General features: G+C 38.3%; 2 protein-coding genes across 3 annotated transcripts in view; one reads left to right on the forward strand and one right to left on the reverse strand.

Annotated features, from left to right (window-relative positions):
* Positions 1-404: 404 nt before the first annotated feature.
* On the reverse strand, positions 405-8,657 carry LOC140227342 (probable tRNA (uracil-O(2)-)-methyltransferase). The gene is made up of 9 exons (XM_072307756.1): positions 7,893-8,657; positions 7,514-7,637; positions 6,978-7,221; positions 6,483-6,665; positions 5,494-5,672; positions 4,803-4,986; positions 3,606-4,182; positions 2,975-3,091; positions 405-1,694 (listed from the first exon to the last, which is right to left on the reverse strand). The coding sequence occupies exons 1-9, from the start codon at positions 8,575-8,577 to the stop codon at positions 1,429-1,431; spliced, it is 2,559 nt and encodes an 852-aa protein (XP_072163857.1). The 5' UTR covers positions 8,578-8,657; the 3' UTR covers positions 405-1,428.
* Positions 8,658-12,795: 4,138 nt separating this feature from the next.
* LOC140227343 (uncharacterized) overlaps positions 12,796-15,191 on the forward strand; it is a 32,826-nt gene continuing 30,430 nt past the window's right edge. The window contains exons 1-3 of one of the 2 annotated variants that reach the window (XM_072307757.1): positions 12,796-12,848; positions 13,666-13,780; positions 14,624-14,685. In XM_072307757.1, coding sequence (XP_072163858.1) covers positions 12,839-12,848; positions 13,666-13,780; positions 14,624-14,685 — 187 coding nt within the window. In that variant the 5' untranslated portion in view covers positions 12,796-12,838. The remainder of the gene's footprint in view (positions 12,849-13,665; positions 13,781-14,623; positions 14,686-15,191) is intronic. The other variant, XM_072307758.1, reaches the window with a different exon arrangement.

Genomic DNA, 15,191 nt, shown 5'->3' on the forward strand with positions numbered 1-15,191 from the left:
CCTTACAACAACACCATTCCCAAATCTAAGTCCAGAGTCTCTCTTAAAGGATATGTCGCCAATCAAAGAATGAACTATAACTTCAGCAATTAACAGGCATCGAACACTATGTCAATGAAACAATACTCCACCTTACGTAGCACCAACAATAAATAGTTCTGATGTTACATCTTTAACTTGAACTATTTGTTGTTAGTGCTAAATAAGGTGGAGTAAAAAAAAAAAAAAAAATTCTCCTTGAGCTCTTTGTTGTTCTTGTATACATTGTAATTATTTTACTGACATAATCTTTAATGCCTGTTTAATTGCAAGTTATAATTCATTGTTTTTGGCAACATAGATGTCAACACCTCCAAAATATAGTCACTTGAAAATGCTTGTATTTGACAATTTCATTTATTTTTTTTCACCAAATACCATTAGAATATCACATCAACATAATATATTGGCAGTTGCAGAGAGAGTTGTTCACTGTGTCAGGTCCACCATCTCATGCACATTTGACATTAATGGATTTGAAACCACATTGGCACCAATCAAGGAAACAACAATCCCACATCTACAGCCAGCTGCAGCAACAATGAGTGTAAGGCTTGACGCATTTATGAGATGAGAATTCAACTGAATGTGACAAGTTTACTCCATAGTCATGTTTTTGGGCACACACAGCACCAATGTCCCAACAGCACACTGGAAACAAGGATATTGGATTAAGAACAGAGCAAACAGAGAAGCTCCTATCACAGGTGGATCGGGTCACGAACAATGGCTCCACAAACAGGTAGACTCTAAACCACATCCTGCATATGATTAAAACGACAGATGGGTGAGTGGTCCAGAATTCTTGCTAGAAAGAGGCAAGTCTACTGGTCTGGGGCCATCATCGGAATAACAAGTGTGGCACAAGCACTCAATTGGCCCTGTGCAACTGTCAGTATGGTTGGCAAGACACATACCCAGTTTCTAGGTTTCCTCTGGTGGTAATCCCATTAGGAGGCATCATTTTCTAAAGACGGGTCTGCTTCTTGGCTCCCCATCTCCATCCCATCATCAGCTATCACTTTCCAAGACCAGTTTGCTCCTCAGCTCCCCATCACCATCCCTTTTTGAGGTATCACTTTCCAGAGACCAGTCTGCTACTAAGCTCCCCATCTCTATTTCATTATCAGGCATCACTTTCCACGGATCAGTCTGCTCCTCAACTCCACATCTCCAGTCTGCTCCTAAGCTCCCCGTATCCATCTCGTTACCGGGCATCACTTTCCAGAGACCGGTTGATCTGCAGCTCCCATCTCTATCCAGTCATCAAGCATTTCTTCCCCAAAACTGGTCTGCTCCTCAGCTCCCCATCCCCGTTCTGTTATCAGGCATCACTTTCCAAAGACCAGTCTGCTTCTAAGCTCCCACTCTCCATCCAATCATCAGCAATCATTTTCCAAACACCGGTCTGCTCCTCAGCTCCTCATCTCCATGAGCGAAGGGGCAAGCATCTGCCGGTCTGGGGCAGCCGTCCGGATGGTGGGCGTGGAACCAGCAGAGCTTGGTCTTGAAGAGTTTCAGTCTGTCCCCCTCCCTCTTCTCCTCCTTCCGGGCCTGGCTCTCAGATCTCTTCCTCCCACCTTGAGGTTCATCTCTGTCACCTCCTCCGGTGGCATCTGATGACCAGTCTCTCAGCATCACTTGGTTGCCAGTAACTGTTGGAAATCACAGGCAAAATCTACAATTAACAGATCTAGAAAACTTGTCATATTATGATTTTTGCCAACAAGTTATACACTGCCAGATCATTTAATATCAAACAGAATATGGTATGAAGATAATGCTAATAAACTGATGCTGATAAGGAAAGCCTAGAATAATATATACCTTAGGAAAATAACAAACAAGTTTCTTAGACAAACATCCGATTCTGATTTTCTTTGATGAATGTAGATTTGGTTGGGATTGGCTCCAATTATCAAAGCATAATCATCTGGTGGAAATTTGAGGTTCACATCAGAATGCTCCTATGCATTAAACACCAGGCTGTCCTGCTCATGCCCTTTTCTTCTTCTTCTTCTTCTTCTTCTTTTTGATTTTGAATAAAACGAACTGTTACTCTACATCTAAAAGGACGACAAAAATCCTGTACTAGCAAACATAAAAAATAACGAAATAAAGAAGTAATATAAAACAGAAACAAGTAGCTCACTACAGCTATTAACTTGCATTCAAATTGATTCATGAACTAACTTTACTCAAAATACATTTTCAACACAAGGCAATTTCTTATGAAATACATCTTCTATTTTCTTTAGCTAAAAGGTAGGGGATACCTTTTACAGACCTCCCAAAATGCAGCAAAACATTAAATATGAACCTCAGGGGACTTGTTTAGGCCACTGCTGAGAAATTTGGAAGTCAACAGTTATCTACAATTTGAATAATGCAAAACTCAACTACTCAGTAGTTTTGTGTGTCAGCCACACTTTTTTTTTTTTTTTTTTTTAACCTATAAACACAAATCTAAAAGTATAAGAGCTGATGTAATAACATATAGAGTGTGTGGCAAGAATGTATACAGAAATGTTTGTAAGTTTTGATGAACTTTCTTCACAAAATATACATGATGGACACACATGCAGTGCATGGGTCTGCAAAGGTAGCCTAGTAATGTACTGGAATTTACGGTGAGCCCCGAAAAAAATTCAATTCAAAATCTAACGGTCAATAAAAATGTACTAAATGTTACCTTCCACTTTCACTACTTTATGGGAGTTTCTAAAATGATACTCTCTTCAACATACCACTGTATTTATACAACTCTTCATTTAAGGCATGCAAATGGGATTCCCTACCTTTAACTCTATGAAGCTCACTGTGTTTTAAATTGCTGAATATCAAAACATGTTTCCTTCCAGTGCTGAGGTTTTACATCTCTGAGTATAAATAAATTGCTAGTACAACAGGATCACATGATTCAATATCATCTTACTCTGGAAGACTTGGTTGGAGGTCTTGAGGAGTGTCTTGAGTCCTCCACACTCACTCTTCAGCTTCTTGAGAGACGGTCCATCAAACAACTGGGCAGCATCCCTCAGAGTTACAGAACCTTTCCAGAAAAGACATACAAACATACAGCACATCAACAACAACAAAACATTCTTCAGAGATTAAACCATGCATCATCTGAAAGCTGTATATAGCTACATTAGTACTGATTCCAAAATTGACAGTACTTTTAAATAAAAACAGGATATTTGATATGACAGGAATTAAAAAAAAAAAATCTAATCAAGTAATTGCCCCATCCTACTTTATACTTGGACCAAGTTTGGTATAATTCCCACTCAATATTACTCAAGTTATCGCGTAAACAAATGGGGATGGGCGTACGTACGGATGGATGGACGGACAGACAACCTGAAAACATAATGCCTCCGGCACCCTTCGGGTGGAGGCATAAAAATGGTTGTCAAGAGGTCTTCCTCAGATTAAAAAAAAAAAGAGAGGGAAAACACTTGGGAATGACTATCATCATCCTGTATGTTTTTTTTTTGTCAATGTCACAAAGAAGTTGACAACATCTCAATTACTGCAGAGTAAATTATTGTTAAGGTGCATACCTCCTTTCCTCCATAGCTTTGCTGACTTCTGCCCTCTCTTCACATCCTCCTGTTCTTGATTCCCAATCTCCAGACCATCATCATTTCCCTTGGCTGGTCTCTTGACCCCGCCCGCCCCCAGAATGGCCCATGCCACTTCCAGGGTGATGCGTTCCTTCAGCGATCTCTCCACCCGGCTGCAGTTCTGCACCTTCTCTTCTCTGTCCCGTGGTCTGAAGTTTGGGGCGAGATTCTGGGGTTGTGCTCCTCCGGAAGAGTCAGTGATGGTGTCATCTTGCATAGTCTTACCATCTCCAGTGGGTGTGGTCAAAACCACAGAATTTTCAGCTGCATCAACAATGCAAAAGCCCTCCTCACTGTCATCAATCTGTGTTTTCTGTGAACTAAAATCCTTGGAGGTTGTAGCACTCTTGTCCAAAAGAATAGAATGGACACTTGTTATGCCACTTGGTGTGTTTGGTCTGTTTGAGGCAGCCGATGAGCTCGTACAGCGACCACTCACATATTCAGTGATTCTCTGCAGGACTTGCTGATGCTGATTTACGCTCTGTGTCTTACGTTTACCAACATGACAAATCTGTAAATGGAAAATAAATGATCAGTCTTTTACATATTCAGAGATTCTAAAAAAAGTTTATCGTACAAAACAACATTCAACACTAATAGTCACAGTCTTAAAACAATGTTCACATCCCATGTCATCAAGATTTGAAGATGTAATGTCAGCATAGATAATAACTTTGGAGTGATGATTAAACATTTCCTTCATTAATAAAGTGAAAATGCTGTGTATTGAGAGGTTACTGGGAGAAGGGAAAGGTTAAAACTTAGAGACAATTGTCTTAGGATATAAAGGCTAAATTTTTAAGAGAAAGGAATATGTATGGAGAAAATAACTTAACATTGTCTGCTGGCAAAGAGAAGAATTGCAAGTTAACTACTGATGCATAAAATGGTCCAAAAGCACAATTCCTTTGATATTTGTGACCCAGATGATGGTGATCATGAGGTGATGAAAATGATGATGAAGAGGGGGTGCAGATGGTCATAAGGGTGATGATGATCATCACAAAAGTTATACTGGAACAGGTATGATATTGATGAACTTGCGTGATGTTGATAATGACAATGATGATGACAATGATGATGATGTGGGATTGATGATGATGATGATGTTGATGAGGATGAAAAGCTCACCCTCTTTGTGGATGGTATCCTCATCTTGTCCTCTTGAACCACAAATCCACAGACCTCACCGACCTCTCTCACAAAGTTCAGGTATGACCTGTACTGACTCTCGCCAGCAACCCTCTGAGCAAACTTGCGATCAAAATCGTGGAAGCAGCAGGGCAAGACGAAGTAGCGGGTGCTAGATGATGATCTGCAATACAGAGGAGTAATAAAGGAATATCATCGTGATACTGGTACAACAAATGGGTTACAATGTTCTAAAAAAATAATAACTTCTGAGAACAATTGAAGTACCTAAATATGTAAACTTGGCTACTATGACATAAAATAAGCATCTTGCACATACACTGTATAAGGTCAAAACTAATTAAACTACACATTATGACACAGGTCCTTAGTTGCATTCATCATGATTATAAGTGCACAAAAATATTACTTATATGCTTTGTGATTGCTGATGTGTATTGTGGTGTGTGTGGCCCGTAAATTCATGAAATACAACCATTTTCCCCATCATGTGTATGGTAGGCCTACATCTAATACACTATATATACAAGACTTGAGCCATGCGTTTGGATTTTACCGGATGCAAGGCTCAGTGTGGATCAGTAAAAATCAATGCATGACAATTGACCAATCAGATTGCTGAGATTCTAAAGTCCATTTTATGATTTGATTTATGACCTTGAACTCTGACCTTGATGCCATGACAGGAATCCAGGGGGTGAGTTCATCTGAATGATTCCCAATCAACCAATCTGTATCTCCAAATGACGTTTCCATGGAAGCAATAACAGCGCCCTCTTCGAGACACGTCTCAGAGCCATAGAGGTCCCAGATTTTTCTGCGCCTCAGGTCTATGCCTTTGCCAGAATACTGCCAAGCACGATATGAAATTGGAAGGTCACTTGTAAAGACCAAACAAACAATGATTGCATCAGACACACTTTCTAGTTAAACCTTTAAACTAAAGAAATGGAGTACAGTTGAACCTCTCGTATCCGGACAAGTCGGGACCGGGGCTCATCCGGATAAGGGATTTGGCCGGATACGGGAGACTCAATGCTTTATACATGTACATATACATACACATGTACTGATGTAGCCCATTGTAGTACCACATGTAGTAATGTGTATACTGCAACCTTTTCATTATTACATTTTGGGATGTTTCGGGATGTTGAAATGTCTGAAGGTAAGCAATTTGGAAGGAAATTTGATGCAATGTATGTTAATCATATTGGAAGTAATACGTAATTCATGTGTGTTTGGGTAGGAGTTCTCAAGGAGTTGGGAATCCCCCTTTCTTCCCGTAATTATTTTAAAAAAATCACGGCGAGATTGCGTCCGGATAATAGAGAGATCCGGATAAAGGGAGGCTGGATAATAGAGGTTCAACTGTATTGTTAACTCAGTCAGATGAGTCAAGCTCAGATTCAGTTACAAGAGTCTACTTCAAAGAAAACCTCATGAAATTTGTTAGAGGAATGTCAGTAGTAAGAATTAACCTACAACGTAAAGAAAGAAATAATTAAGACCTCTATCTAGTCCAAGGTTAGTTTCAAATATGCTCAAGCCAGTGTCCATGAAGAATGCATGCTGCAAAGAAGAAAAAGAAATAGTTTGAAACACGTGGACATCTCCTGTCTAGTATGGCTATATAACATTATTTGACATGGTACTTACCCCCTCACTGTTGAGAATGTGTACAAGGAGACCATTTCCGCATCCAAGATCGATGAATGACTGCTTTTTGCTATCATCCACACCCATCTCTCTCCTCTCCCCTTCAAACAGCAGCAGGAGATAGGTTGCTATGGCAACATCTTCGTACACAAACTTCTTCGGGTCAGTGTTCTCTGGCCAATTCTTGTCAATGGAAAGATGAAACGAAGACATGGAATTCATACCGGATACTGAAAGTTCAGATTCAGCGAACTAGCTTTAAACACATATCAGACTTTGAAGTGTTTATTTACAAATTATGGATTTGATTTTAAAAAATTACAATAATGGAATAATTACTTCCAAGATGACTTGTATCTCATGGTGGGAAGATTGGCACCTTGCCACTGACTGAAAACTCTATGGACATAATGAATGGTTATTATACCAGATGTCATTTTCTAAATGGAATTCATTGGAAGCTGGAAGATTTGACTTCTTTCCAAACCAGTTTACCTCCACAAACTTTGCCCCATACTTGGTCTTCATCTCTTGGTAGAGCTGGGTGTACCGGTCCATCGGTATCAGGGGAGTCCCCTGCGGATGCGGCTGGCTCGGTGTCTTGCTCTCCCCCGCCCACTTGGCTAACTTAGGCAGGAGGATATTCTCCAGCCATTCCTTGGATGGGATGGTCAATGGATGACCTTTGACTGACTTGGAAACAGCCAGTGTGTAGTCCTCACACACAGAAAGAGCAATTCTGCAAAGGCAAATTTAATATGACAAAAAAGATAATTGCACAAGCATTCTGCACACCCAATCTCCTTCTGCAGAGGAACCTTGATAAACAAATGAAAGATATGGTGAGATACCTGATATAACAAGTTAATTTTGCAGGTCTTATTCTTTTTATATTCTCTTGTTTTATCCATTGCATATTTATACTTGCACAATGACTAGATATGCATTCTGGACATTCTTATGTACTTTTCTCAACATTGTTTGAAGAAAAGAATATCTGAATCGATTAAACATATATCTGAATCTTATACCTGTTGGATTTTAGAGTGAATCTGTATGAGGGAAACCCAATATCTTCCACACTTTCTCCCCTTTCAAGTCCAGTCCTGATGCAAGGAGCCAAGAGAATGAATGTTGCCTCGCTGCTGCTGTGATCTGAAAAGAGAGAAAATATAATTAGACTAACATAATGGATAAAAAGTTCTACAACCCCAATGCTGCAACTCTTTAAGAATAAACCTCAATATCCCTATCAAAATATTACTCTGTAGTCTTTAACTGTTGATGGATGATGAAAAAGAGCCTTCACTCAAACTCTATGAATAATTGACTTCTTTCACACCGCACACTGGAACACAAGTAAACCACAGGCTTCTTGACTACCACGCCCAAGATTCTATTCCAACTTACCAAATATTCCTATTTCATGAATCACCGCAGCCACAGCTGATTTAGGCAGCAACTTTCTTATGCCAACAGAGCAATGCGAGATATTTGACATATGTGGCTTGTTGTGTTCCTTAATAGCAACAACTCTGTGCTTCCCAACTTCATCTATGTCAGTCTTGTCGCTTTCCTGAGGATCACACGTCATCTCTCCATCTTTGGTTTCTTCTCTCGGAGCATGGCTTTGAAGTTCATGCGCAGAGCAGCTCACAGATTCTTGAGAGTCTCTTTGATCGTGTTGATCTATTTTGGCATCTATCCCTTGCCCTTGGCCTTGATGGCATTGTTTTGTGACGTATTCAGCAATGGTTAGGCTGACGGTTGGTGCTGTGAGTGTTCCTTCGGTCACGCATATCGATTTCAAGTTTTCTATCAGAGCAGCAAGCCATGCATTCGGCGTCTTGTCTTTGGTAACGCGATCTTCTGGCGAGATCACGCCGCAGCAGGATTGAAGCGGTGAACTGTCACTTTCGACGCCAGAGTTGCCCCGTTCACGGCAAAGCAGCATTCGGTGCTCCTCCACAGCAGCCGATAAACGGCGATTCACGACATGAGGTTTCGACCACCAGATATCAATTGCTTTCCACATCGAAAGTGTGTCGACTTCTACATCTTGTGAATTAACAGATGTCCATTTCGAAGGGTTCATTTTGGCCGGTATTTGTGTAGAAATGAAATAACGTTAGAAGAACATGTGGTTGATGATTCTAAAGTGTTCACCAACATTGACCAACGACCTCGATCCCATGCAACATCTGTCACCTGACAAGAAGCGAAGTCATGTGACTTTGTGCGCCGAACTCGAAAACAAGAATTGTCACCACAAATTTTGCGTGGTTCGTTCAGTGGTTTGCATGCTATTGCTGATAAATGCTAACCAGTGCAAAGCTCCAGTGTTAGCATGACACTTTTGTTTCAAATCTTCAGAGAAATAGAGAGCCTTCTCCACTGGGATTTCATTCGTGTTTAAGCAACCTCAAAAAGCAATCATGTGTTTTCCGTGTTCCATGATCTGCAGCTTGCTGCCACTCGTGTGGGTCATCGCCATGCCGGTTGTCGGGGCGTTCGACGGGCCCGACACGGTACTACGCCTCTCGCTCCTCATGATGCTGTACACAGCCATGGGGTCGTGTGTACAAAGATTTGTCGTGAGTAGAAACAAGAACAAAAACAAAAAACCCAACGTGGAAAAAGTGATGAAATTACTGCCAATTTAATCTGTCGTTATTATGTTACTGGTGAGCTTGCAAGTTGCAACTTTATCTTCCATCATGTCCATCAACACAGTCACAGTGACAACAGTTTAGAGAGAAAATAAGTTAGATTTGTTGGTGAAAACTTATTCAAATTTCTAAATTCTGTTTTGTTAATTTTCTTCTGCTGAGCACGGTAAACAAAATTATACCATGATGTGGAATATGCTAAATTGAAGACTAACATGTTTAATAGTTTGTGTAGTTGAATTTATAGATTCTAAAGACACAAGGCCAAGGGCAGACACAAGTTGCGTTGTTGGTAGGCATCCATATTTTCACTATATTGGCTGTAGAACAATTGCTGGTTCTTATCACATGATGTATAAATTTATATATTTTTTTACCCTCCAATAACAAACATGTTCAAATCTTTAAATTTAATGATGAAATATAAAAATGTTTTAAACAAAGTCCAATCCTAGTCATATCAGTGTACCGAGGTGGGCACGAGTGATCTACAGAGGTCGATACTGATAGCACTTTTCTACATATTATGCTATTGATGCATTATGCTATCCATAGTATGAATTATAGAGCACTATGCCATAAATGTTGCCATGGTATAGCTCTGTCATATACATAATGTAAATCATTACTTTATGGGGTGAGGGCTCTGAGACAATGCATGATCAATATTTTCTCTAGGGATAAGTGACAGTAGTGTCTGAAGAATATCTTTGAATGTAAGATATTGATACAAATATATTTATTCAGAGGATGACATACTTTTCAATCATAATTGTTAAATGTGACAAAGTTCCATGATTATATTTCAACTCCATACAAAGTAAAATCATGCCCATTTTGTTCCTACATAATGACTGAAGAGCAAAACTATTATCATGACTTGGTGTTAAGCAAGTGCCTATTTTGGTTAAAAACATTGCAATTTTGGTTCATACTTTACAGAGATTTCTTCGGCCCATTTTTGATGCTGCCTTTTTTGCTGTAATCATGAGTCTTCCGGTCAGTGTAATCCCGTACCCCTTGGTCTGGATGTATGGTCAGCTGGTCTGGATAGCAGAGCCCCTCGTCCTCCTCGTCGAGGCGGTTGGCATCATCCGAATCACCATGAAGCTCAGCCGGGTGGTGGTCAGACAGATCAAAGAAAACCCTTTCATGGCTAAGGTATGACCAGCAGTACACATCATGGATCATTCAGCTCTGTCAATACACTCCATTTGAATATTTTACCAGTACACTTTGGTTTTATTGTCCAGTTTCATTTTTTTATACTATATGCCTATATTCTTTTTTTTCTTCTTCAAAGCAGTGGAGATGCATGTCATTTTATCTCTGCATTTTTTCATATTCATTAGACAGGTTTACAGTCAAATCTACCATCAGATTTTGTTAATATAAGCACATTGTTTTTGACTTTTCAGGCAGCATGCTGAAAAAGATAAAGGTAGTGGCCAATCTGTAATATTAGGAAACAGTGCAAACTTGTTGTACCAGTACTTAAACTTGTTTAACCAGTAAGTCGTTTTCTGCAGGTGATCGTACCCAAAAATATGATAACAAGATAATTAGCAGGACATTCTAATGTTATGAGTCTAATTGTATATGAATAATTTCACGGCAAATTTATTGTGAATAGATTATGGATTTGAACTGATGAGATTTATAACTTTGTTGCATGAAGACTCTTCTTTTCTACTGAATTGCATCCTGATCCCTAACCAGAATGTATTTTTAGAGCTTCACTGTGGAAGCCATTTTAAGTTGGTCTTCATTATTCAGTATTTTAAAATTGACTGCTTTGGGGTTCTTTCCTGCTCAGGGTCTAATTCTTGGAGCAGCTGGCGTAGCATACCTTGGCTCTGCAGTTCTTGCTGTGTATGCGTACTTGAGTGGATCAACTTTTGCCAGAGGGTAAGGTTCTTCTAGATATTAGAAAAATAGTTATGTAAAAATCAAAATTTTCTCTTTATTCATCTGATACGGGATTATGGATAATCACAAACAATATGAGGTAAATTTGTGCAATGTTTGCATTTTACATTCTTCTTTGTGTGAAAAGAAAAACAGAAATGTCTTAGCAAATGTCCTACAGTCGAAATCCCATTTCAATGGGAAATAGACTGATTTGCTAATGCAGTTAAAGGGAAGATAAACCCCAAGAGCAATGTGGATTGAGTGAAAGCAGCAACATTAATAGAACACATCAGTGAAAGTTTGAGGAAAATCGGACAATCGATGCAAAAGTTATGAATTTTTAGAGTTTGGTGTTGGAACCGCTGGATGAGGAGACTACTAGAGGATATGACGTATGAGTGGACAACGATACAAAGAAAATATAAAGGAAATTCAACAAAAATTCACTTTTCTAGAATTATGAAAGAGCAATGGACCAACCTCTTTCAGAAAGCAGGGAGAATAATTGCTACCCTAAACGTATGTCAATATCAAGTTGACGGAATTTGTAATTTTCATGAAAAATGGATTTTTGTAGAATTTTCTTTATATTTTCTTGGTATTGTTGTCCACTCATACGTCATAACCTCTAGTAGTCTCCTCATCCAGCGGTTAAAACACCAAAACTTAAAAAATTCATAACTTTTGCATCGATTGTACGATTTTCTTCAAACTTTCACTGATGTGTTCTACTAATGTTGCTGCTTTCACTCAATCCACATTGCTCTTGGGGTTTATCTTCCCTTTAAATCTTATGCACGCTTTGTTTAGCAAAGATTGTTTCTGACAGCCAGAGTATCTTTCTCATAGCTCGCCCAGCATGGCAGTTTACTTATACAGTAGTCTCCACTTAATCAAGTAGTGTCATGCAGAGCATTTCCTAACCGAACTAGAAAAGCACTCTGAGAGCGCAGACTTCTGGCAAGCAGCTACTTTCTACCGATGATCTTGTTCTTCCCAAAGAGATTTTTCTCCTCTCCACCACTGGGGAAAAGCTCTTTGGGCTCTTCCATAGAGATCAGTGATTTCCACCCATAGGTATACATTCTGAAAAATTGCCTGATTTCCCAATATAGAAGCCTTTGTTACGTCATAAACCCTCAGCTGCGCAGCGCGCCTCACCCTAGCAGGAACTAGAGCACGCACTTTAGTGCACGTTTGAAAACCTCAAAAATGCGCAGCTTGAGCTTGAGCCCAAGTTCATTGACCCTACCTGTCAAAATATCAAAAATTCTTCATAAATTCCCCCAAAAATTCTCAGATCACTACCAAAATTTAATCATTTGTTACTTGTGTCATTCTCAACCTTTCCTGTAAGTTTCATCCAAATCCATTAACTACTTTTTGAGTTATTTTGCACACGGACAAACAAACAAACAAACCAAACAACAAACCAACGGTAATGAAAACATAACCTCCTCCCTTGGCGGAGGAGATAAGCAGCACCTGATTATGCAGAAACCACTGTACCTGAAAAGTGAAATCCAAGTACTAATACGATATATATGCATTGAATGATCCCACTCTAGGTCAAAAAGGGATATATTCATTAATTTGAATACCCTAGTTTTTTGACTTGTTACTTTGCAGAATTGTACCATCCACAATGCGTCCCTCATTTGCATAATTACCGATGAATTATTGCTTAAAGATTACATTGATTTCTCATTTCTCCCTCTCAGGTTGCTGGTGCTGGTTGTCTTGGTAGCAGTGATCCATCTTATTCTTACCATCAAAATGGACAATGGTAGGAGAAGTAAAAAAAATCTTGATTTTTATCTTGTGAATGACTCCATAATGGAGAAAGAAAGAAGAAAAAAGAGAGTAAAAATACTACATTTGTTAGAATCATGTCTGGCAAAGTACTATATATTTGCTCTAAAAACTTTTTTTTTTTGAAGATTTATCTCTCTTCCATAAGTCAATATTTCTCTTCTTTTTAAGAAAACCTCCAAATATTGCATTATTTTTATCATTAAACAACATAAGTTGGAAGTCTCAGGAATGTCAATAAATGTTGCATGTAGAATACACAGATGGAAAGAATGATGGAGTGAATATTTTGCTATTTATGGGACATTTTCATTTTTCATTCAAAGTTCCTATGAGACTGACACAACATGTTTGTAGGAAAGTTTGTGGCAAGAAGTGTGGATTGTACTGGCCCTTGGTCAAATAAAGTGTCTCTGTATTGGTCCACAAATATAGCACTTTGAACAAAGAATGTTCATTCTTTATTGGAGATGACTGCAGCTTTCAAAGTTAAGTATTCTAAACTAAAAGTCATAAAACATCAGTATTATGACCACTGTGATTTGTGAATTTTACTCAGTCAATATTAGAGATGTGACATTTAATAAGCATTATTGAATGTGAATTATTTATTACAAGTAAAAGTAGTAGAAGTCCAAGTCCAATATTGTGTGAATAAGGTGCAAAAGACTGTAAAAGATGCGTAGAATCTTAGGCAGTTTCATGTATCTTACCACATATTTAAAGTCCTAGAATATTTACAATTGTAGTCTTACTTTCTCACATACTTTACTGTTTCGTTTTACTTCTAGGCATCATATCAGACTGTGCTGTCGTTACACTGTGTACCACGGGGGCTCTTTGTGTGGGATTCTACGAAGCCAACTTGATTGGCAATCCTCTGGCTGAACCAATGGAGTGGTACAAGTTAGTGTCTTCTTCTTGCTATTTCAGAGATTTAAAGGAGAATTCCAGACCAGTTAAAAGTTAGCCTGGAAGAAAAGGATTAATTTTTTCAGAGCCAACAATGATAATTCAATAAAAATCAGATAAAAGTTAGGGAAGTTATGAAATTGTGAAGTTTTGCTAATTTTCACGTAGCAGTTTTGAAAATTCAATATGAATATCCAGGATACAAATAGTGAAGTTGATCATGTCATCACCTTACAACTTACCATAAAGTTTGTTAATAACATTTTTGAAATGTCCATTTTTTTTCTCGAATGGCAATTATGCCCTAGTGTCAAATTTTCCTGACTAATCATTATTTTGAAGGTATTCAGTCAGGAATTTATCATTTACACTGTTGCAGCAGAAGAACTGAATTTTTGTAATTTTTTGTACACAATTGAAGAATTGTGAGGTGATGACATCATCAGCTCACTCATTTGCATATTCATATCAACTTTTCAAGAACTGTTTTGCAAACATTGTTGAGGTTTTACAATTTCATGACTTCATTATTTTCAATCTGACTTTGATAACATTTTACATAACACAACATAAGGTATTACTTCAATTGGCATTTAGATCAGAGATATGCATAAAAAGCAGCATCTTATTTTGCCCCCACAGATTGAATGGTTCAAGGGTGGCACCTTCATTTGGTCCTGTTCACTCAGGGTTTCATTTAATTGTCATTCTCATGTAAGAGAGCTATAGCACTCACATGCCAACAAAATATGAGAAAATGTTATGTACTGTATGATAATCAGAACTATATATTTCATGTCATTCTTTGCAAACATTTTTTTTTCATTTTTTCTCCAGTGCTGCAACTGACCAGAAGTCATTGACACAAATGGTTCTCTCGCTAGGAACATCAAGTCTCAGTAAGCCAGAGTTTGTCACTGTTCTTTATTTAAAAGGAGAATGAAACTTAATTATATTATATGTGAACTGAGTGAATGCTGAAATATTAGTAGAACACATCACTGAATTTGGCCAATCCTTTCAATAGTTATACAGCCATTGCTGGAGAAGTAGACAGCAACAATTAATGATGTCACACTTGGACAATGATGTAAATAATATATCAAGAGAATTCAACATATTTTCATTTTTCTAGCATAATGAAAGAATGCTTTGCTTGCCTCTCTTTGAGAAGCCAGGAGGAATAATATTACCCTTAACATAAGGCAGTATCAAGTGAAAGGAATGTGTACTTTTCATAAAATACGAAATTTTTAAGAATTTTATTTGATATCACCCTGCTGTGATATCACATATTGTTTTCATTTTATTCAGCAATTGCTGTACCGAAACTTTAAAAAATACAGCTTTTGAATGGATTGTCTGATTTTCCTCAAATTTAATTGATATGTTCTACTATTATTTC

This window comes from Diadema setosum, chromosome 4 (genome assembly GCF_964275005.1).
Source record: "Diadema setosum chromosome 4, eeDiaSeto1, whole genome shotgun sequence".
Lineage (NCBI taxonomy): Eukaryota > Metazoa > Echinodermata > Echinoidea > Diadematoida > Diadematidae > Diadema > Diadema setosum.